The sequence below is a fragment of the Aptenodytes patagonicus genome, chromosome 9 (genome assembly GCF_965638725.1).
Source record: "Aptenodytes patagonicus chromosome 9, bAptPat1.pri.cur, whole genome shotgun sequence".
NCBI classification, from domain to species: domain Eukaryota; kingdom Metazoa; phylum Chordata; class Aves; order Sphenisciformes; family Spheniscidae; genus Aptenodytes; species Aptenodytes patagonicus.
The window spans coordinates 21,707,773-21,730,846 of NC_134957.1; the positions used below are offsets into that span (position 1 = coordinate 21,707,773).

At 44.7% G+C, this 23,074-nt stretch overlaps 1 protein-coding gene across 1 annotated transcript; it reads right to left on the reverse strand.

Annotated features, from left to right (window-relative positions):
• Positions 1-2,482: 2,482 nt before the first annotated feature.
• Positions 2,483-16,662, reverse strand: PGK1 (phosphoglycerate kinase 1). Its single transcript, XM_076347411.1, has 11 exons — positions 16,529-16,662; positions 13,587-13,637; positions 12,282-12,437; positions 12,019-12,163; positions 9,731-9,834; positions 8,881-9,000; positions 6,231-6,345; positions 5,754-5,933; positions 5,011-5,188; positions 4,643-4,741; positions 2,483-2,957 (listed from the first exon to the last, which is right to left on the reverse strand). Exons 1-11 carry the CDS (start codon positions 16,591-16,593, stop codon positions 2,917-2,919), a joined length of 1,254 nt encoding a protein of 417 aa, XP_076203526.1. The 5' UTR covers positions 16,594-16,662; the 3' UTR covers positions 2,483-2,916.
• Positions 16,663-23,074: the final 6,412 nt, after the last annotated feature.

Here is a 23,074-nt window from a genome sequence, read left to right on the forward strand (position 1 = left end):
GCAGGGAGACACCAGAATGAGAGCTCATGTATTTCGGCCTAGGAGGAGCTTATTTTATTGACAACAAATTTAAAGTCTTTCATGTTGAAATTTTTTATAATCTCAGCCATGAGGATTTAAGCTCTTCACTTTTTATTTCACCTCTTATTATCAGCCCACTTACATGCTAAATCTATTACCTTCATAACATCATGAGCTTTCTGTGACAGTTTTGTCTTCTAATGTCTTCTGCAATGTTTCTAACCAGCAACATTCCTTGCCCCAAAAACACTCAACAAAAGCAATAAAAATGTAAAAGCAGAACTGTCAAAGATTCACGTCTAGAAGAGTTGTCAGAACACATGCAAAAATAATCTGGGAAGACAGGTGTGACTCCAGAGGATGTAAAATTTAGTGAGAGAAGGAATCTCTAGATGCCTTAAGAATATTTTATCACTGCAATAGCCAGGTGCTAAAAAAATATTAATAGGCAAAGCTTAAAAAAATATCTGAAAACTCTGTCACTCAAGTAATCAGCTGCTGGCCATCAAGTGTAGAGCTCCTGCCATCTCATGTTGAGATGTTTCATCCATTTTTCTGTACAACCCATAAAGCTGAGTATCTCTCTGGCCTTGCCGTACAAGGCTTGCTATGTTGAGCACACAGACATGAACACTGCCTTAGTTAAGACAAGCCATGTGGAAACAAAAGGACATTTTAGAGCTGTGAGTAGCAAGCATCCCAAGTCAGGTGGAAAAATGTTTTTAAGTGCAGACATCTGTGTTCATGGAGCATTACCACTCCTTGCCATATTTGATTACAGATAGTTTTGTTTTGTTGCTATCGATGAAGAGGGGAAAAAACCCAGCAGAGGTAGCGGCCACACACCAACCTCTCACTGTAAACACCAAGAAAGGAGCTGTGGAGGGGAAGTCTGTTATTGCTCCATGGGAATCCAGCAACACAGGGGTATAAGAGTGACACTAAAATGGGCCGTGCTGTCGCAAGGCCTTGTTTGCCAGAGCCAGACAAGAATGATCTGTTATAAAACATGGTGGAATGTTTGTTTTTGTAGTACTGGATTTCCAAAATCCATAGTCTTTTTGTGGCCGACAAGCTCACTCCTTTCTTTGCCTCGTTACTGCAGCTGTCGGAGGTCTGCACCCCTGCCTGGAAAACATGAGTAACAGCAAGAAAGCAATCCTAGCAAAAATCTGCATCATTCATGCGTAATCAGACAATGCTTGGGAGATTTACAAAGGAGGGGAGGAGGAGAAAACCACAGCGCTGCAGTCATTTGCATTATTGCTAGTTTCTTTTCTTTGTAATAATCACTTTTAGCTTTAAAATGTAATGAGTATATATTCCATACGCAGCTTTGTACACACTTCAGCGTTATTGGGTTTTAATTCGCATCCCACCGTGACCGAGTAAAATTTGGCAAATAGGCTGTGTCTGTTTATAACACATGCTTTCATTTTGTTTTGGTAATATTATGTACATACATACAAATGAACTTAAAAGCATACTCTGTGTTGTGGCTTACTGCTTACCTCAACGATTCTCTCCATGGTTCGTCCTGGCTGCTTTATACTATTCAGGCCATGCAAAACCTCCTGGGAAGCACCCTAACAATACTGCTGGGAATTCACTAGGAATAAAAACAGGCAATCGCTGCTTTACATCACTTTTCTCTGATCCAGCAGGAAGATACACAAGCAGCTCAGCTGGAGCACTGCATCTTCTTACAGTTCTTACGAGCAGAGCCATGACTGCTAACGTAATCCAAAACACACTTTTGGACGCTCAGAAGCCAGTCTGAGTTTGGAGTAGTCCCGGGTTTGATTTAGAGCCACCTGTGCTCGCGTTTGGGTCCTGCAGCATGCATAGGAGCCAACGCACAACAGTCAAAGTGGAAATCCTGACTCTATACATTTGCACCGTGTTGGTGGTCCTCCACTGACAATACTTGCGGTTCTGCAACGTGCCTAAGCCACACACACATGCCTAATTGTCCAACTGTGTGGTTCTACTATGCTAGTTTGAGTGCTTTTAGGACCACAAACTTGAGCAAAGGCGCATTGCAGTTCTGTTTGCCTGTGACTCAGTTTTCACCTGCCTCTGTCTTCAAAGTTTCCCCTATATTCAGATTAGATACATTAGTTGCCTACTATGAGGCGAGCTCTCTAGATGAGAAACGCGTCTAAATTTGCACTTTTTTTACTAGACTTGCACATTCAAAATTTCATCTTACTTTATTACTTGGTGGCATGGAAGTTTCAACATAACAGCACATCTGTAACGATTTACTTCTCTACCAACAAAGTTCACTTCAATGATGAATGGGTGCTTAGAGATCCACTAGACAAAAATAAAAGGATATTTACAAATACCGTAATTAGTGCAAAAAGGAAAAATATCTCCGACTCCTGCTGCTAGGAAGAAGCTATTTTAATGTAGACCATTCTAAAAATTGGAAAGAAGGACCATATACAAACTGGGAGCACTTTAAATATGTTTATTCAGCAGCTATTACAATCAGCCTCCAAAAAACTGGAGTCCCCTCTTGTTTCTGAACCGTGTCAAGTGATGAAAATGCCTGCTAAGAACATTGAAGCTAAACAGTGCACTCCTTTCTGAGAAACAGACATGTCTAACAGGGATTAATCTCTTTGAAAAGGCAAAATATAAATATATACACTCTAAATTCACAACAACAGTTTAAACTCACTATGTTAATTCAAGTGGGGTAAGAGTGGACAAATCCACATCATGTAAACTGCAGTCGTAAAATATCTCTGCTGTTTTCTCCTCAAACCCTGTTCAGTTTCGGTTTACATTCTGTGATCTGCCTATCGCAGAGCTGAAATACAGAAGCGCTGAAGTGTTGATTCTCAGGGGTGCACAGGACCAGGAAGTGGGGCGATACTCTGTTCTCTACACATTGCTCAAGGCATCCACACCAGGAAGAACCTTACCTGTTAGCAGTTAAGAAATACCAATAAAGTTAAGAACCCCTCTGCCCTCAAACAACTAAGCTTTTACACTTGCAATTGCAACATTTAAGCATGTAAAAAAAAAAAAAAAATCAGAAATTATAGGTTAAAAATGGAAAAGCTTGGCTCTACAGATACTCCTGTTGACTGTGGCTCTTAAGGCATATGGGTTACATTTAAACTGTTCCACACAGTAAATACTTTTTAGGGCTGTAGTGAGTATCCAGAGCACAGCTGCACTCATATGTCAGCAGATTCTTAACGTACCACAGTCATCACCTCTCAATTAACAATAACGGTAAATTCCTATCCAAGTCTCTGCTAGGGTCAGATCCAAACACCTAAGATCTTTTTCCATTAAGTTTGATGGCAAACAGATTTTTGGTTGGATCTAGGGAGTTGCTGCATACTTTCTTCAATCCCTAGTGGCATGTAAATAGAATTTTGGAGTGTGTGGTGGAAATTTTAAGAATGAATTAAGAAAAAGAAACAAAGCCTCCTACAAGTCTCAAGTCTTTTACTGGGACTAAAACACCCAGGTCTAGATATTTACATACCTCATTCCAACTGATGGAAGCAAGGGATATGCTCATCTCTGAGTATGAGGGCCCAGATTATTAAAGTGCAATGTTTTCTAAAGCATTTTTAGCTTTTTGTCCTACTTTAATTATGAAGAGAGACCATTCTGGTTTTGCTTTTTTTCAGAAAACCTATCTTCTAACGCGCAAGCTGTCTGGCAGTACTGAATTTTAACACTGTCCACAACTCGCTAGTTTGCTGGGGTTTTTTGCCCTTTTTTTTTTTTTTTAATCTTCAGAAGCTTTTCTAATTAGCTAGACTTCCGTTACATTTAAAAGATCACACACACAAACCCACATTTTGGGCCAAAACTTAGACAAGTTTGTCCTTTTGAATAAATCGGTTGCACAGTGTTTCCTTCTAGCCATCTGCATTCTTTCCCTTTACCATCACTCCCTAGGCAACAGAAACAAAAGCTCTGTCTCGCATATAACTGCTGGAAACTAACAGCTGCAATGCAGTTTATTGCAGTTTCTCTTCTACAGAGGAGTTGACAGCATTAGATAATTTACACATATTGGGAAACAGCTAATTACCAGAGGAAATGAAAACTCATTTAAAGTACAATGTAACTCATTAGAAGAATCCTGTAAATTCACACCATTTTGAATTCCAAGTACCCTCGTGCAGGTTCGTCAGTGATCACTAGAGGGCTCCCCAAAACCAGGGAATTTCAAACAATGCACTGAAAAGGAGACTTCTGGCAAAAATTCGAGACTATTCTGATGAGATTTCCCTAACAGAAACTGGGCATTTTAAACAGACGGGTTAGCCTGTCTCAGGGGATCATCTACAAAAGAGAGCCCGCTCTCAAGGCCATTTTATTTTCTATTCCAGCATTTTTGCTTTCTGGGAGTGGCAGACTGTGCTGTTTGCAAGAATACTCCATTTTCTTTCCTCTCTTCCTCTAGGAGGACTACAAAAGAAGAGCAATGAGGAGCTCATTGCTCAAAAGCTATGTGCGACTCCACATGGTGGAACAGAAAAGACACTCACTCTATTGTTGTGCTTTCCTGAATATCAACACATGGTAGAGCCCCCAGAACTACCCGATTTGCTCAAACAAGTTAAGAGAAAAGAACAATTACCCTCTAGCAGTTCCAGGCTGGCGCCACCTCCCGTGCTGACATGGCTAACTTTATCCTCAGTGTTCCACTTCGCACAGCAAGTAGCTGTATCTCCACCACCTGTAGTACAAACAAAATCAGTGAGACACAGAAGAAATTCAGATTTTGTTCAGCTTAAGGGCCACAGCCTTGCTACGGGCTGGTCCTGCTCCCAAATACTCAGCATTAGTACATACAGCAGTCTTTAAAGCCCTATCTCCAAGCTGAAGGACAGATGAAAACATGAAAAAAGAAAAGCAATTTGGCAAGTATTTTTAACGTGGTACTGGCAAGCAGAAGCTTCCTTGTTGCATTTAGAAAGACAAGAACAAACACATATAACTACTTACCAATAATGGTGATGCTGCCCTTTCCTGTTACTTCTACCACTTTGTCCATCAGGGTTTTGGTTCCTTTGGCAAACTTGTCCCACTCAAAGACACCAACCGGACCATTCCACACAATTTGCTTGGCCCTTCCCACAACTTCAACAAACTTCTTCACACTTTCAGGACCGCAGTCCAAGCCCTAAGACAAGTAAGAGAAGCCACAGATATATTTACTGCCGACCTTCATCTCAAATCACCAATGCCTAACTGGGATCCTCAGAAGCTTCCCCCTCACCCCCAGATAATGAAGCAAGAGTTTCTCTGTATGCACTGAATACTGAGGAACAGAAAGATTTGCCAGCAGCTGCTGCAGTAGGGTGGAGTCTGATGTGGTATTAATCTTCCTAGTACGAGTAAGTCTTTCTTAAATCAATGTCAGATGCTTGAAGCCTTGGTTAGAAACTTTAGGCAACTCTACCTAAATTCCAGTCAAATAAAAGGGATTTCTACTGCATTCAGATCTGAAGGTTTTAGAAGAATTTTGCTGTTTTAATCCAAATCTCACAAAAGCTACTTTAGACTTAAAAATTCAGGACAAACAACAGGGCTTCAATTTCATTAAACCAACACACTCTATGCAGCTTGACTGCCTTCAGAAACATATGCAAAGGATCACAATTACTCTTTCTACTCCTTTAAGAGCTGTCCTTCCCACCCCACTGCTGCCTGTTACTTCTTTTAGTCCCTTGCCTATTAAAACCTACCATCCAGCCAGCAGGAATGCCTGAAGCCACCGTGGCTTCCCCGGTCTGTGCATGCTCATCAAATTTGTCTGCAGTGATGAAGTCAACAGGCAGAGTAATCTTCACACCGTTCTTCTCTGCCTTGGCCATCAGGTCCTTGACAATTTTTGATCCCTCTTCATCAAACAGAGAGTTGCCAATCTAGAGAAATTATTTGGGAAAAGTAAGAGAGAGGTGTTTGTTTAGCTACTGGTCATGACCGAAGAGGACAGCAGCAGTCAAGCCGAACCGCTCAGACAGCAATTCTGGAAAGACTGTCTTCTTAAAACACCTAACTAGATGTAGGCAGTAATCCGATTTTTGCAAAGTCAAGTAACTTCTCAGTGCTCCCTACTCTTGCAGAGAGTCGAGATAGCCAGTTCTCAATGCCAGAATATATAAGGGACATTCTGACCATATTCTTTACTAGGACCAGACACAGAATTGCTCTTTTCATACCTCCATGTTATTGATCACTTTGAGGAAGGTGAACGCCATTCCACCACCAATGATCATCTCATTGACCTTATCCAACATGTTACTGATCAGCTGGATCTTATCCTGAACTTTGGCTCTGGCAAGAGAGAGAAGGAGAAAGAATGAATAATGTAGCCACTGCCCAAAACTCTTCAGACAGAAGTTACTCTCTAGTAATCTTTAGCTAAGACAGCACAAAGCCTCACGAGGACTTCTTGGATCGAAGCAGAATTAATCAACTGCTATTCAGTAATGGCAATATTGTGATTGTGGCATATCAAGACCATTCTGAGAGACTGATCCAACAAAGTTGTTGGGAGTGGGCAGAAAGGGAATTTCGCAACCTAGCAGGCCAGCGTTAAACATCAACTTACAAGAGCATTATTCAGCCCTCCATTTTTTTCCCTATTTAAATATAAGCCTCGTTTGGCACTTTAGAGCCCCATTTCCCCTGACTGTGCAGCAAGGCAGAGCAGAGATCAGAGCACTGCCATTCACAACCACTGTCCAACCCTAGATCCTCTGTACCAGCTACCGTATGCCCTGTAACCCATCCAGGTCTGGCACCCCATCACACTCACAGTACAGCTTCAAACCGCTAGGATGATCTGTGATACAGAACTGCCCTGCCCAAAAGCAGATGACTGCTTTTGGCACAAGGTACAAATGATAATGGAACAACAATGCCAAAATTGCTTTATTGGCAAACTTTCAGCAAACTGCCAAAACCAGGACAACAGAAATGGCAGCTGAGGCAGTAAATAGACACAAGTCTCCTGTCTTCCCTCTTTAATGCCACATATGGAATTTTTGTTGTTATCTAAAAGAAAGCTTCATAAAAGACCTTAGGAAATAACCCTGAGCTAAACCTAGGCTGGCACTCAGGAGCCTTACAGGGATAATGATATGAATTTCATCAATAAAATGCTTTCAGACCTAACCATAAGAAATAGCTATTGCTTCTACAAATCCAACCTTAGTGACCATGCAGAGCTCTGGTGTGAACCAGCCACCAACCCCAGTTAACGAGCGAAGTTGCTAATGTTGCTACACTGTGGGAACTGAAGCGGTAAAGAAGCGTTGACGGGACGGGACAGAGCCACAGCAAAACCCTGCAGGGCCCATCTTGCCGTGTGCAGCTCCAGGCAAAAGGAGATCTGAAAGTGAAGTAGATTTTTGTTTCTTTCCCTTGCACATACCCTGCTCCTGGCACTGAATTACTTTCCTGTGCATGGTCGGTCTTTGCCAACACATTTCATTTCCACTTTACTTGTTAGTTCTCAGTTCATCTTCTAGGCCCAATTTTGTTATATACAAGCAGTAGCAAACCTGCAGCTGGATCACATGCAGCTTCCAAGTGTCACTTCCCCCTGGTACAATTGAGCAAGAGTTGCTCAATCTGCCATCCCACGTAGGAACCAGCTACACCACCAGTGGAACGGTGGTGCTTTCAAACAGATAAAGGTATTTTCTGGCTCTGAACTGCTCTCAGAGCTCCTCCTGTGACTCACTAAGATGCAGTCGGCATTCATCAGTCCCTGGCCACACAGTGAGCTCAGTATCAAGCTCCTAGGCTGGGACATGCTGGTCACCCTTGTTACGCACCTCTCAAAAAAGGTTATTTTGTTCCCACGGGACTTACAGCACTTCCAGACTTTACTAATAGGCCTGATATTTTAACATTTCGGCCATCCTAGCTGCTGCTCTAACTCGAACATCTGATAAGGCAACTAACAAACTTTCCCTTGGCGATATACCTGCAACTTTCATCAAAGGTAGTGAGGAGCATATAGCACTTAATGATGGGTCACCTGCAGCTGTAAACCTTGGGAGGGTACCAATAAAAAGAAAGAAAGCATTGTTCAGTATAACCAAGGTCATAGAAGAAGATTAAACCTTTATGTGAGAACTGAATACTACTTCTTAAAAAACACATTTATGGGTGCAAAGAGCAGGAATAAGCCACATACTTCTATCAAGAACACAGGAATGTTACGGTGTCCCAGCTTTGTGTTACTTAGCGAAGTATTTTAATTCTCCTGATGAACTGAAATACACTGTCGTAGAACTACAGTGCTAAACTGGGTACACGCGTGACAAAAATCGGCAGCAATGGGAAATTATTTCTACACACAAGCAGTCACTTGGTTTTGCACCTTGAAGTTTCCTTGCACACTAGCTGCTGTGGAAGAGCGGCGGCCCATCCAGCTACAGTAGGTCACCATTGCATAATGACAGACCGTGTCAACTTACACAGTGCTGAGCCTGCAGGATGCTTGTACTCTGAACCGTGAAGGAAAGGTCACTGACCATGTTTCAGGGCCATCATGTGTATCTAACAGCTCTTCTGGTTCATCTGTACAACAAACTGCTGTGGACTATCTCAACTTGGGGAATGTAAGAGGTCAGGAGATACGATGAGCAGATCCCGATAGTATCATCACAGGAGTGGACATGGTCAGTTAGCTCCTCTCTAATCCACATCTTACAGAGATCTCAAGACTTATCTACAAATCTGAACTGTAGGTACAGTTAAAAGGAAAGTACTTGTTTGAACCAAGTCAAAATAACTTTTTATTTCTTACAGAGGAGTTAAAGAGAAATACGGAGTCAATATGCTCTTGAGTCTTACCCTCCAAGAATTGCTAAGAAGGGTCTCTCCGGACTCTCTAGGGCCTTAGCAAAATAATCCAGTTCTTTCTTCATCAGGAAGCCAGCAGCCTTCTGAGGCAGATTGACACCTACCATGGAGCTGCAGAATAAAGGTAAGAGTGAGGAAAGGAAAAATTTTCTATCAGTACAGGTCCAAACACCCCTGTGCCTCACAGCATTACAAAGCCAATCCTTTAGTCAGCTGCAGCAATGAGGATAGCTACTACCTGCATGAAAACAAACACGAGGTTTTTGTTTTCCTAGTTTGATAATTTGGCTGTACACGTTTACTTTCTGAGATTGCTTCTGCACAGACATACTGATATGCAAGACATTTACAGTGTTAACTAGTGATCCAAAACACTGAGGGACAAATAAGCACAGCAAGAGCAGAGATGTCTTCCTCCAATAGCACTGCATTATGAAATCAAGCTCAAAGAGGACCACTAGAGTTTGCAAGTACACATATCTAAACACACTCCATGAGAATAATCAATCTGGAGCTATTAATCTTTTGGAAAAGAGGTCTGCTGTAATTGCAGGACAATTTATACAAGTCCTAAGCAAGTAATTTTTATATCTTCAAAGCCTAAAAAGTCAATTCAAGTCTTCAGAGTCCCAGCTGTCTCCTGCTCCCAGAGGCAAACTTGAAAGAGCATACACCATTAACAACTACCTCCACTAAATCCATTACTCAGGAACAAACACAGCAGAATGAGAATGGGATAAGCCCAAAAGGAAGTTAAAACTCACTGGGAGCAAAGCTGTATGTGTTTCCATGGCAGACATTACCCTGCAGTTCTGCCTGTGGAAGGAAAATGGATACGCACCTGTGAGCTCGGTGGGCAGTTCCAAAAGCATCATTGACATAGACATCTCCCAGTTTAGAAAGAGAGGCTCTGAAAGCCTCCACTTTTGCAGAATCAGCCTTGATCTAAAAAGAGAAAGAATGCCAAGTTTGTGCTATTCAGGTACACAGAGTTGATTCTGAAACTGAAGTCAAAGTCAGCAATTTCACTTGTAAACCCAAAGCAAAGAAAAGCCAGCTGGAGAAACTTGTCAGTTCATCCTGTGGGTCACTGTATTTCACATGCTCTTTCCCAGTCCAGTAGGAGCAACAAAAAGGTTTAAACTCCACGTTAAACTCCCCGAGACTGCTATTACAGGCCTGAGGACTGTTCCCACTTCAAGTTTCTAGTCCATCAGCAGAGCAGGAATGAACTGCAACACTACCAACCTTTCAGTCACTCTCCAACAGATTTCCAGTTTTGTGCGGTGAACATAGCTAACAGAGAAAGGGTGTGTAGAGACAAGTCAATGCTGAGATGAGACTAAACAAACTCATGCTTGCTTACAGAACAAAGAAAGGGGGGTCTCCAAGTGCCCACAGGTAAAAAGATGAGCTCCTGAAGGACTGATTTAGCAACTGCATTGAGGATTAACTTATAAATAGCCTGCACACTACCACAGGCCACAGTGAAAGCAGCCAACATCGGAAAGCTGGAGATAAGCTTAGCATGTTGGGCAAGAACAGATGCATTTCTGTTAAAAGACTTTTTCTCCATCCTCCAAGCATCCTACCAAATCCTCATGGGACGGCTCATGCAGTTCAGTTTTCTTTCCCACCATGAAAAGACAGCTCACTTTGACAGTAAGTGACTGCTCAGACCTAGTTTACAGCCACTTGCTCTTAAAGAACGGCCCAGACTGGCAGTCAAGCGATCACTTCTCCAAGTGCCTTTCTGCTTTATCATCTCACCTTCCCAAGTGAGGCCTCTGCCAGCACCCAGATGTAACACCATGGGGACGATGGCAGGAAGGTGTTCTAATATATGGCAGATGGGTTCAGCACAGCTTTTATTCACACAGCCTGAGTAGAAGACAAGCCAAAGGGACTACACAGATTATAGAACAATGCTGTCAACTGCTCCTTCGCTTGGTAAATTGCCTGGCTTTACACAAAGAGATTAAGTGCTCCTGTTAAAACCAGTAACGTCTGTAAGCAGAACACAAGAGGCTCTGAATGAAGGAACCACTACCACTCAATCTGCTTTGGAAAGCCACAGTTTCTAAGCACCGGTTAGTAATCTGCAGTCTTGTATTGCATCACTATTTCCACAGCACTGACTTTCACCTCTGTTAGGACAAGAAACAGGACTGTCAACAGCACCTCTCCTGTTACGCTCAACTGCAGTGCATGCTTCCGTACGCATACACCCAGTTAAATAATCTGAGAATTACAGAAATGCACAAAACCCCTTCCCAAAGCAAATTAAATTCTTGCCCCACTCTTCTCCCTGCCACCATATTGGCTTTCACTGGCATACAGTTCTAGTAGCAAATAATTCCAGACTTGCTCAGTTTCTCATTGCCATCTGCAAAGGCTTACTAGTTCTCTGGGCTATTTTTCTAAGCTACAGGAGTCCTGTGTCAGCCCATGAAGGGCACCACACGATGTCAGCATTCCGCTCCACGCACTGAATCTGAAAGGAGCCACGGCCTGCATGAAGTCAACGGGGTCACCATCGCTAAGAAAAGCAGCTGTCTGGAGCAAGCATTCTTCCTGACCTTCAAGAAAATGTCAGAGGTGCAAGGCAGCCTGGTTCTAGATGACTACGCGTAAGAGCAGACAGGCTTATAAAAGGGTTTGATAATCCCCATGTTGCACAATGTTTAAACGTTATATTAAAACTTTAGCCAGATAACCAAGAAAGAAGCGTCATTCTTATGGCCCCAGTGGCAACAAACTATCTCCAACAGACCTTGTTTTTTTTTTTTTAAACACCCCAAAATAAAGTCTAATAAGCAGCAACCAATTTCCTGCACAGCCCTATTTCGCTCCTTTTTCCTTCTTTTACGGACTACACCACCTTCAGCAGAGCCATCTATAGCCTTTCACTTAAGCTGTTTCATCTTGGAAGTTCAATGCATTGGACTCAAACTTTTGCACAGCATGGTACAAGTGATCGGACAGGCTGAACTAAAGATCTCCAACATCCTTCTGAGAGCAAATTCATGAACAGCATTTTAGACAGGCTGCTGGCTCCTTATCTATATGCAGCAAACAAGGTAGTAAGACCAGAGCAGGCATGCACAAAAGCTAGACTTGAAGTTTCACCTTGTTCCCTGAAGCATCCTTCCCTTTCCCTTCTTCTTCTACATGGAATCGGAGGTTCTCTAGCAGGATGATGGAGCCAGCTGCAGGATTAGCACAGGCCTTCTCCACCTCAGGACCAACACAATCCTTCAGGAATAAGACCTCCCTGCAAACACAAGACATACACTGTCATCCCACCAGCGACTCTTCCTTTCAGAAAGGAAAGCATCCAGGTCCGCTGACAGAGAGGGCCTGATGCATACTGGACTGCTCTTCTACTTCACCTGCCCATGAGTGCTTTAAGCTCCACAGCTACTGGGGCCAAGGAGAACTTTTCAGGCATGGGAACACCATCCGGGCGACCCAGGTGACTCATCAAAACCACTGACTTGGCTCCATGATCCAAGCAGTGCTTGATGGTAGGAACAGCTGCCTTGATTCTGTAATAGCAGAGAAGAACAAATGAAAAAGGATTCAAGTAGAGTTTACCAGGCATGCAGACTTAGCGACCACTTACACAAGAGCCCTGGGAGTTGTCCCTCAAAAATGACAAAAGAAACGGAGCACAAGAGCTGGGCAGAACAATCACTTAAGAAGTCCACCCTACCTCTGGCGTTCACATGGTTCAGCCTACCCCTCATCAAAAGACAGCAGGGCATCACCACCACTAAGTCTCCAGAAGGAACACTGGACTTCGTAGCAACCCATCCTTGCTAGAACAAACATCTAGGAGACTAACCACAACCCACAGAGCACAGCTTTCCCTGTGGAGCTAACCCAACCTACTCTTCTCCTAGGGACTGTGACAATCCTGAAGCACGGTCCAGAAAGCATCAACAAAATTCCCTGCCCCAGCATGTTTTCATATGTTTCATTGTCATCTTCCATGCGATGTAGGACACGGAAGTAAAATGCATTTTGTAATCTAAATTCTGCTGATTGCTTGTAGCTTAGAAATGCCAGGACACACTTGAACATTACTGGGCCTCCTGATTTAGTCTGTGATCCTGAACCAATAAAGAAATGATGGGAATGTGGAGCAGTGACCATATTGTGGTGAACAAAACTGGCATCTGCCTGCAAGTGACAGACAAGCAAGACAAGACATTTGCTACCACTGTTTCTAAACCCTGTGTCTTTATATGCTGCACTAGAACAATTATTCTAACATAAGCCAACGAGTTAACACAACCACAGGGTAACCAGGGGGCAGAAAGTCTTCTGGCTACTACCAACAGATCTAGCAAATTTTCACACGCAGCCAAAGGGACGTGGTTGTGAAATGGTCGTAACACTTCAACCATATTTAAAGAATGAAGTTTAGGATCTGTACAATTAAGAGACTTTTTCTATATGCTTTCCATGGCAGCTACAGTGAGAAGAAGCCTTGTAGTTAGCGTAGTTTACTAATAGCTGCAGGGGGTTTAATTAACAATTGCTGGACCTTCTCTGAGACACCTTTAATATTCTGGTATGAGCAATGATGGCTTCATCGTGGTAGCATTCCAGGTACTGCTAACAGAACTGGGCTAAAATCAGAGAGAAAACAGACTTCAGGGCTCCCGTCTGGGATGGAAATTATGGCTCACCTTTGATTGTTGGTTATTTTGTAATCCTTCATTGGAACATTGAAGTCAACCCTAAAAAAACAGAAACAAAATTAAATACTTAACAAATTTCTTTTACAAAGAGTAAGGGAACCTGCCAGTAAAGGCTCTGGCTAGAAAAGCAATGTTACAATCAGAGTAAGATTTTTAGCTCTGCCTTGTACACAAGTTCCTTTTTGAAATCAGTATGTTATTAGCCATTTCTGCTTGCAATAATAGAACGCAAAGGGAGAACAAATATCTGCTAGAATGACTTAGTAAAGCTATGCCACCAATACATCCTAATGCTCATGACTGCAGTAGCAACGATGCTGAAGCAAGAAATAAAACTGAGATTGAAGAAGCTCCCCACAACCTTTTCATTTTAAACAACATGCTCTCAGATCACCGCCCAGGAGCTTCCAAGGGCGCTGGAAGCCCATTATTCCAAGGAATAATGAAAAGTGACATTGTGTTCTCTAATGAGGCCTCTAGAATACTTAGTTGGACTGCTACGGCAAGCAGGCAGGCTCAAGAAAGCTGTCCAGTTATTGCCTACAACTTCAAATTTCTGTTCTCTGCAGCTCTAATCTCTCTGCAGCCGAGTGCTGTGGCTTATCACATTCCCACTGGAAGACCTGATGTGGACCCAGAGGTAACTTCCTTACTTGTGCCAGACGAAGGGGTGGAAGGGAGGAGTTTCATCAGCCATTTCTCACTAGCATACCTTGTGCCCATGTGCTGACTAGCAGCAGCAGGAAGCTGTGTTGCGTAACAGCTAAGGCAGAAATTACTCACAGAGCGACGAAGGGAACATCTAACCGACTGTAACAGCGTATCAGAACAAGGAAAGTCAAGTGTGGTGCTACAGTTTACCCTTCATCATTCTGTATCTATATTAAAGAACAACAAAATTCAGGAAGTTGCTTGAATTCCCTTGCAGCCTGCTCAGCACAAGAAACAGATGGAAAGAACGACAAAACCTGCCAGCAAAACAGGAGTAGCTGAGCAGAAAGAAATTGAACTGGCAGCCCCATGGTACAGTGGACTAATTCTAGGAAGGGGAAAGAAAAGCACCGTTATCATGCTATTATTCTAAAATGAGAGAATAAAAGAATAGCTTGCTTTACAGAGCCATCAGAGCTAGAAAAGAAAGACCCAGCTCACTCTTCTTCCCCACTGCACGACAACTGAAATCTGAGCTCCCCTTGAAGCCTTTCTCCTCCCCATTCCCAACTTCTCTTGAAGCTTTGGCATTAGGACCGGAAGATTATTAGGACTAGAAGCAGGTTATGAGTATGCCAAAATTATGATGAATATGAGAAGAAAAAAAGAAGTATCGATTTTAGTAGTACCGAGAGCACATGGCAATTCTTTTCCGGGAAGAGAGACGCAGGCGGGAAACACAAAGATTGGCACGTCATCTGCTGTTTCACTCAGTTTTAGTAGCCCGTCACAGAATTGCAAAGATAGATATGTGCATTAACTACCGGAGACTACAAGCTGGCTAACCCATCCTCTGCCAATGCGAGACTGTTCTCTGTAACACAACTCAGAAAAGGAAAAAACCGATCAGAAGGCAAAAAAAAATCAGTTGTTACAGAGATAAAAAGATCTTCTGTTGCACCAGATTTAGGAAGCGCATGCAAATTCTGAGCTAGCTTCTTCAGTACTCGTTATGGGGGCTGGTTTCTGGTAATCAAATTTCTAGGGAACCGCTTCTAAATAAGACGACAGAGAGACAAAATAAAAAGAGCAAGTTGTCTGACACAGACTACAGGGAAGAGATACCTGCCTACTCACTGAGCAAGTTAACAGACACATACTAGTCATATTAGGGTGACCTTGGATAAAGAATCCCACGATAAAGAGTATTTGGTGCAGGATGTATCACGATATACCTCGGTGCCCTTATCTCCCAGTATTTGGCAGCAATTCCAACATTAGGCTTTCAGCAGGCCTTGATGTTTTTATAAATAAGCTATGAATTCCTATTTTAGGGTTTTACACCAGGATGTGCTGATACCTGCGGTTCGACTCTTACTGCAAAAAGCAGAATTATTATTTTATTTGGGTAGGTGGCCAGAGCGATATTTTCACTTTTTCATTGCAACGCTTTCTGGATTTGCAAGAAGGAAAAAGGGAACTGGGGAATAACCTTTTTTTTGTAGCGCTGCCGAATAAAAATACGGTAGACCGGCTAGTTTTCCCCTCAAACAGCCTGTGGGTGACACGTGTGCAAGCAGAGTGATTTACCAAGGCAGAGCTCCTGCGGTTTCAGCTCCCCGGGTCCACGATGCGGGCCCGCCGATGCCCCCCCCACCAGAAGCGCACCTCGGGCAGCGCTGGACACCGTCCACCTCAGCTTTGCCAGGGCTGAGCGAGGCCTGGGCTTACGCTCCTCCCCGTCAATCATATCCCCCTCACAAGGGAACAGATACGTGTCTTTGCCGGGTAATTCAGGATGTGCGGGGCCTTTCCAACCATCGGCGTACGGGGAAGGAAAAAAAAAAATAACCAAAACCCCACAGAAAATAATTCGCCGGGCTCAGACAAGAAGCTGCCCAGGACAGAGATGACTTGCTGCTGCTGCCTGGGGAAAGCTGCGCGGAAACCCGCCCCCGGGGAGCCCGCCGAGCCCCGCCGCCCGCCCGCCCGCGCTGCCGGGGCGGCCTGCCCGGACCCAGCGAGGAGGCGGGGGGTGGGGGGGTGAGCGCAGGTCAGCCCCGCCGGGGTCCGGGAGGCCGCGGGCGGCTCCCCACACTCCTCCATCCCCGGGAAGCACCACCACCACCACCCCACGGCCTCCCGTGGGGCCCGGCCGGTGCCGAGGGCCGCCCTCGGGACAAGGACATCAGGGGCGGCGGCTCCGGGCGCGGCCGGGCCGGGCCCTTCCTCCCCTCACCGCACGGCGGGAATGCGTGCGACGGGCCCCAGCTCCTCACCTCATGACGACTCGCTTGCCCTTCACGTCCACCTTGTCGAGGGTGAGCTTGTTGGAGAGGGACATGGCTGCTTCCGATGCGATGCGACACGCCGCTCCGCTCTGCCGCCGCCCGCGCTCTGCCGCAGCGCTCGCCAGCGCCGCCGGCACCCAGCCCGCCCCGCCCCTGCCCGTCAACGATTGGGCCGCACTACCCGCCTCACGTCGCTACTGGTCGAGCCGCCTGCCCGTCGGCGGCCTGCCCGCCCCCGCGGGAGGCCGGGCTGCGGCGGGAGGCCTGGTCACGTCCCGCACGCAGCCGCCCGCCGCCGGGCTCGGTCGCCACCGGCGAAGGCCTGTCGCCGGTTCTGTAGCGATTGGGCACGTAGAGGTTCTTACCGCACCGCCTTCCTGAACCGGCCAAACCCCCGGGGTCCTGGGAGGCAGTTAGAGATCCAGCCACGAATTTAAGAATATATTTGGCTGTAGAATTAAAAATAAATCCGCAAATGCATCATACAAAATGCTTTTTCTGGAAAACAGAGCACAGCAGTTCGTGCAGGTAACATAAACCGGCCTGGTGTCGCAGCAATATTATTCTTTCAGCTTTTGGAAACAATCACCTATTTGTTTTGTTTCCTCCTTAAGTACTTGATCAGATTTCACTGAAATGAATCCTCTTTCATTTCCGATCTCCAAACATCCAAATTAATAGTTCTGGATCTTATTTGAGGGGGAATTACCTGTAAATGTTGAATGTGTATCAATTGGCGGGAATCCTTCAAAGGAAGGACAGCCAGGTTGGTCTGGTGTAGGCCTAAAGAGCAAGACAAAACCCAGGATATTTTTAAATGACCTAGGTAGAGTATTACTTTTCAAGACAACTGGGAAAAAAACCCAACTGTTTAAAGGGATACACTTTCCAGAAGCATGGTTTGTGTGTGCTGCCAAAAAATTGCCTAGCCCAACATACGTGCACCTGTGTGTAACCTGTAGTGCATGTAATGGACTGTACGCTGTGTGAAAATAATGCAATGTAATGGACTGTCAGTATGTAATGGACCAGTAGGTTTGCAGACGACACCAAGTTGGGCGGGAGTGTTGATCTGCTCGAGGGTAGGAAGGCTCTGCAGAGGGACCTGGACAGGCTGGATCCATGGGCCGAGGCCAACTGTATGAGGTTCAACAAGGCCAAGTGCCGGGTCCTGCACTTGGGTCACAACAACCCCATGCAACGCTACAGGCTTGGGGAAGAGTGGATGGAAAGCTGCCTGGCAGAAAAGGACCTGGGGGTGCTGGTCGACAGCCGGCTGAACATGAGCCGGCAGTGTGCCCAGGCGGCCAAGAAGGCCAATGGCATCCTGGCCTGTATCAGAAATAGTGTGGCCAGCAGGAGGAGGGAAGTGATCGTGCCCCTGTACTCGGCACTGGTGAGGCCGCACCTCAAACACTGTGTTCAGTTTTGGGCCCCTCACGACAAGAAGGACGTTGAGGTGCTGGAGCGTGTCCAGAGAAGGGCAACGAGGCTGGTGAAGGGTCTGGAGAACAGGTCTGATGAGGAGCAGCTGGGGGAACTGGGACTGTTTAGCCTGGAGAAAAGGAGGCTGAGGGGAGACCTCATCGCTCTCTACAACTACCTGACAGGAGGCTGTAGCGAGGTGGGGGTCGGTCTCTTCTCCCAAGTAACAAGCGATAGGACGAGAGGAAATGGCCTCAAGTTGTGCCAGAGGAGGTTTAGATTGGATAGTAGGAAAAATTTCTTCCCCGTAAGGGTTGTCAAGCATTGGAACAGGCTGCCCAGGGCAGTGGTTGAGTCACCATCCCTGGAGGTATTTAAAAGATGTGTAGATGCGGCGCTTAGGGACGTGGTTTATTGGGCATGGTGGCATTGGGTTGATGGTTGGACTTGATGATCTTAGAGGTCTTTTCCAACCTTAATGAGTCTATGATTCTATGACTGTACACTGTATGTAAATAATGCAATGTAATGGACTGTACGCTGTATGAAAAAGCAGCTCACGGTCTTTTGACTTTTACCCGTAGGATAGCTAGGCCTTTCTGTTTGCTGGCAGGTTTATTTTTTTTTGCCACACTCACTAAATATACAGACACTGCTGAGAAAATTGTGACGGCAAGCTGAGTGCCTGACAAAATCAGTTCTTTGCTGACAGAAAGGCCAAACTTAGAGGAACAGCCTACAACAGGCAAACGAAGTGCAGGCAAAACAGAAGAAAACAAGCATGCACTTACAAGAAACAAAATACGAAGATACATAGATAGCCAAGCTAATGCGTTGCTCACCCATAGATGAACACATCCAGCCTGCGTGGGCTCTGGGGCAGAGGATCAAGAGCAGGAGCCTCCTACAAGACTTGTCAGAAGGCTCGGAAGAGCCTGGATGGGCCTCAAAGACAGGTAAGAGACATCAGTTTACCCAACTTATATGGCAATCCTAACAGCAATAAAAGCTGAAATAACACAAGTGGGAACAAACTAATAGGAGATGTGAAATCACCTGATAGGCCACCTCCTATTAGGACGGAGAAGACCAGACCTTAGTTTATCAGTGTATGTCACCGTATTTTATCATCTATAGCTATAAATCATACAATCAGGGTTCAAATTAAATTAGGTCCAGTAACGGTCTCAATATTGACTGCAGAGTAAATCTGGAGCGTATCCAAGGGCCCCTCCTGCAAATTAGTAAACCAGCCCTGAATTTGCAATAGCCAGCAGGGTCCTTCTAACCCAGAGGACCTGGATGGCACTTGCAGCATCACGGTGGGCAGGGACATCTGGAAGTATCGATGCTAATACAACATTCACCAAGGCCCAAGAGTCAAATCCTAAACTGGGCCTGAATCCAGCCTTCCCAGCATCTGGGAGTGCTCCATTTTCAGATCCTCTTCCAGGGTTTGTTCGGCAAAAGAGCCCTCTCAAGAGTGGGGACCGCCTGCACACAAGCACGACTGCTGAGAGCCGTTTTTACCCGCAGAGCCTGAAGCGCAACAGAGAGCAGGTGAACAAACACTCACGTTAAAGGGACTCCGGGTAAGAAGATAAGGAAGGGGTACTCCAGATCCAGAGGAGCTGTAACTATTTAACTGTTCTGAAATTAATCTGTTTCCTTCTCCCCATTCTACTTTGTGCTGTGCTGCGTTCTTCAAAGGCAACAGTTAAATTCCTTGATGCTGACTCAGAAAGGAAGGCTCCTTTCAGCTGCAGTCCACAACCGCATCCTTGCAGCACCTATTACTTTCCCCGGTAAATAGATTCAGTCATTAGAACAAGACTTTATTTTAAAAAGCTTGCATGCCATCTCCTAGGGGTAAAAAAGTATGAAGGAGAAATGTCACGGTGCGTGGCACGAACAGAGTAACCTGGGCACCCACAGTAATGTAAGATGGAAGATAGCTGTATACCACAGCTGACTGAGGAGAGGGGACGGGGGGACACTTGCTAATCCCCAGTTAGAAGAGAGCATTCAGGAATAAAGGACTAAGGCAAGCCATAAATAAAAATAAATTTAAAAACCCCAGCAAGAACAGGGTTCAGTAGGACTCAATAGGACTAACTCCACCACAACTGTATACATCCAATAGGCCAGCAGAATATTGCTTAAGAAGTCTGGAGTCATCTGAAATTAGAAGCTTAGGGCAGTTATAAGGATCTATTGTTTTGGGCAGAACTGCAGCCATATGAACACCTTATGAACATAAGGTGTACTCTGGTTTTATGCTTGCTTGCTTTTTCTCCATTTTTTGGTGAAGAACGTGAGGTGGGGGAATAGGCAGGGAGTCACACGAGAACTTGCGGTGGCAGAACATAATTCCAGATGGGATATAGCCAGGGCACCAGAATTTGCGCGTTATAAAGAAGTTACAAAGAAAGGGGAAGTATTGCAGACACGTGTTCGAGACTCAAAGCTCATTTCCACGCTTGAGTCACCTTTCTGTCCTTCCCTCCTGTTGTGAAATATTTAGAATATACTGCAAATATTTAAAGAAAAAAGCCCATGCAAACAGTTCAAAACCTGTACTTTTAAATTAACCAGTACAACAAAGCCAGGAGGGCAAAGGGCTGGTAATGAAAAAACCAAGGATCTGGTGTTAGACCTGTAACCACCCTAGGAAGTCATTTCTAGGAACACGAAACAGAAGCTGTGCTTTAGGCCGACATAGCCCTCACCTGCGTGAGCCTGCCTGCTTCGTTTAGCCAAAAGGAATAGGGTTGTGGCAAGTTTAGACAGATCACGGGCTTTGGTGCCCTGGCGTGCGTATTTATATGAATCAGAGTGAAGAGCTGCGGTTTGGAGGCCAAGAATCTGCATCTTCGTCTGTATTGCATGATCCAGTCTTCAGAAACTTCCCGCTTTTATAACCACCCTCTGCATTTTAAAGCTTCTACTTAAAAACAGGCTTCAGCACAAGTTCTAAGTTTTCTTTTCTCCTTGCAGTAGTGCAGTTTTCAAGGACAGGTAGCTTGTAGGAAAGATGTAGAGAGCATTCTTGAGAGAGGGAGAGACTGAAGAAGTTCAGGAGGGAGTCGGAGAAACAGCCTGGGTTTTTTTCCTCCCTCCAAATGCTGGCTCTCAATCTTATGTGCCTAGATTTCAGAAATAGAGCATCGCCGAATGAGTCTAGAGCAGGACCATTTATATTAAAAGGCTTTTACACATGTATCACATATTTCACTATGGGGTTTTAATACCGCAGTTTAAAAATAAGATTTTTAGAAAAAATTATTATTTAAAACCTATTGAATTGACTTGTAATACAGACTTTTCTTGGATAATCAAAGCTGATGGTGTTTGGGGCATGTATTTTGATATTCAATATAAATACTAGACATAGTCCCCTCATCAATCTTAACTGCACATTTATCTGTTTTAATGCAATCAGCTCCTATCTTTTGCTTTAGACCTTTAATACTGCCTGCTTAAAAAAATGGGTAACAAATCAGTCTAACAATAATCGCCAACTAATAAAAAGACAAATCTTTTTGTTACACCCTCCCAACAGATTTGTTGTTGAACTGTGCGTTCAGTGAACGGAATAAACCAGAAGTGAGAGTGGTTTGGGGCATCTGCCCCCCTGCCTCCTCCTGAGCCCAGGAGCCCTCCCAGCACCCCCACTTTTTATGAACCGGACGCTGTTTCTGGACTTTTTAAGAAACAGGGCCCTCTAGGGGAAGGTGGGTGAGCACTCACTAGGAAATGTTAATGCTCTACCAATATTTCTCCGTGGTTTCACGGTTCCTGCAAGGTGCAATGGAAGGGTTTTTTCCTGCCTCTCGGCGAGAAAATCCCTCCCCAAACCTCTGTCAGGTGCTCTTTCTGTGCTCTTTCTCTATTTCTAGTTACCTGATCCACTCATAGGCTTTCCACTTTATCATGTTTAAATATATTTCTTTAATCGCACTTAATTTAAACTTTGGATCTTACAAGTCTGCTTTGTTAATTTGTAATTTGCTTTGTTCCCAAACCACTGGGCGCTGAAGGAATAAGCAGACCTTGTCTTTTCCTCCTCAGTTTCTCTCTTACCTCCTTAACGAGGGCGATTTCTTACAGCACAAACCAAAGTTTGGGTGCTCTGGGGTAGGCAGGCTGCGGAGGTGACACCCCACTGAAGAGCCATCCCAGCACCACGTAAAAGAGAGGAGACGGGAGGAAGCACCGATTCAGTTCCGCTTGGCTTTTGTCTTCTGAAACTACCAACGGGAAGAAGCTCCTCGGAGCGCTCTGCTGCTCATGCAGATCAGGCCTTTCGGACAACGGGGATGTCATTATTTTTGGGCTATTCTGCATTCATCATGGATGTCTACCGAGTTCACCTCCGTAGGTGACCGAACCTACTTCGAACTCGAGCATTTTATGGCAGGGAATGTTCGTTTACGTACTCTATAAATTATCAGCCAGCTGTGGTTCCGTGGAATTAGCAAAGACTTAGAGGTAGAGAAGTTACAAGGGATTTGTGACAGTGTGCACGCACAAGGTTAGCTTTCGCCTTTTTATCCTAAATAAAAGGTGGGAGTTACCTGCTGGCAAACTTCTCGGCCCTTCAGGGTGAGGCAGGGCCTCTGCACTCACTGCACTGTGAGCATTACCAGGCAAGAGCATTGGAATTTAAGGACAAATTAGGCAAAAATATTAAGATTTATACCCACAAACTGACTACTGTTTTGAAGGTTAAAGTTTACATGAACACAAATCCCATATGTTCTCACCAGCTCCAGCTTTGGTTTTTGTAATCCTTCCCGGCTCTTCCTTTTAATGTTTTTTTAAAATACAGGTTGTTGTAAGTAAGACATTTCAATGAATCCAGATCAGGGTCCTCCAGATTAATCGGTGATCTTCCCTGAAACTATGGAACCTTCAACTGAGATAATCTTAAGATCCAGATGTGTTAATCTGGTGAGTTTTCTGTGCAGCTCCACATCAGGGTAACTTGAGTCGGGTATTCCTCTTGCCAAGATGCCAGAATGTGGGAAGTGCAGCTTACAAGGGAAACGCTATTGTGTGTTAAGACAAAAGACTTTCAATTAAGGAAGATATTTAACACCACCAGTG

Coding starts and splice junctions, on each gene's coding strand:
- PGK1 (XM_076347411.1), bottom strand. CDS start 16,593: ATGTCCCTCTCCAACAAGCTCACCCTCGACAAGGTGGACGTGAAGGGC. Junction 12,164..12,281: donor CTTAAAGCACTCATGGGCAG/GTGAAGTAGAAG, acceptor TTGTGTTTGCAG/GGAGGTCTTATTCCTGAAGG. Junction 5,189..5,753: donor GCATTCCTGCTGGCTGGATG/GTAGGTTTTAAT, acceptor TACTTGTCTTAG/GGCTTGGACTGCGGTCCTGA.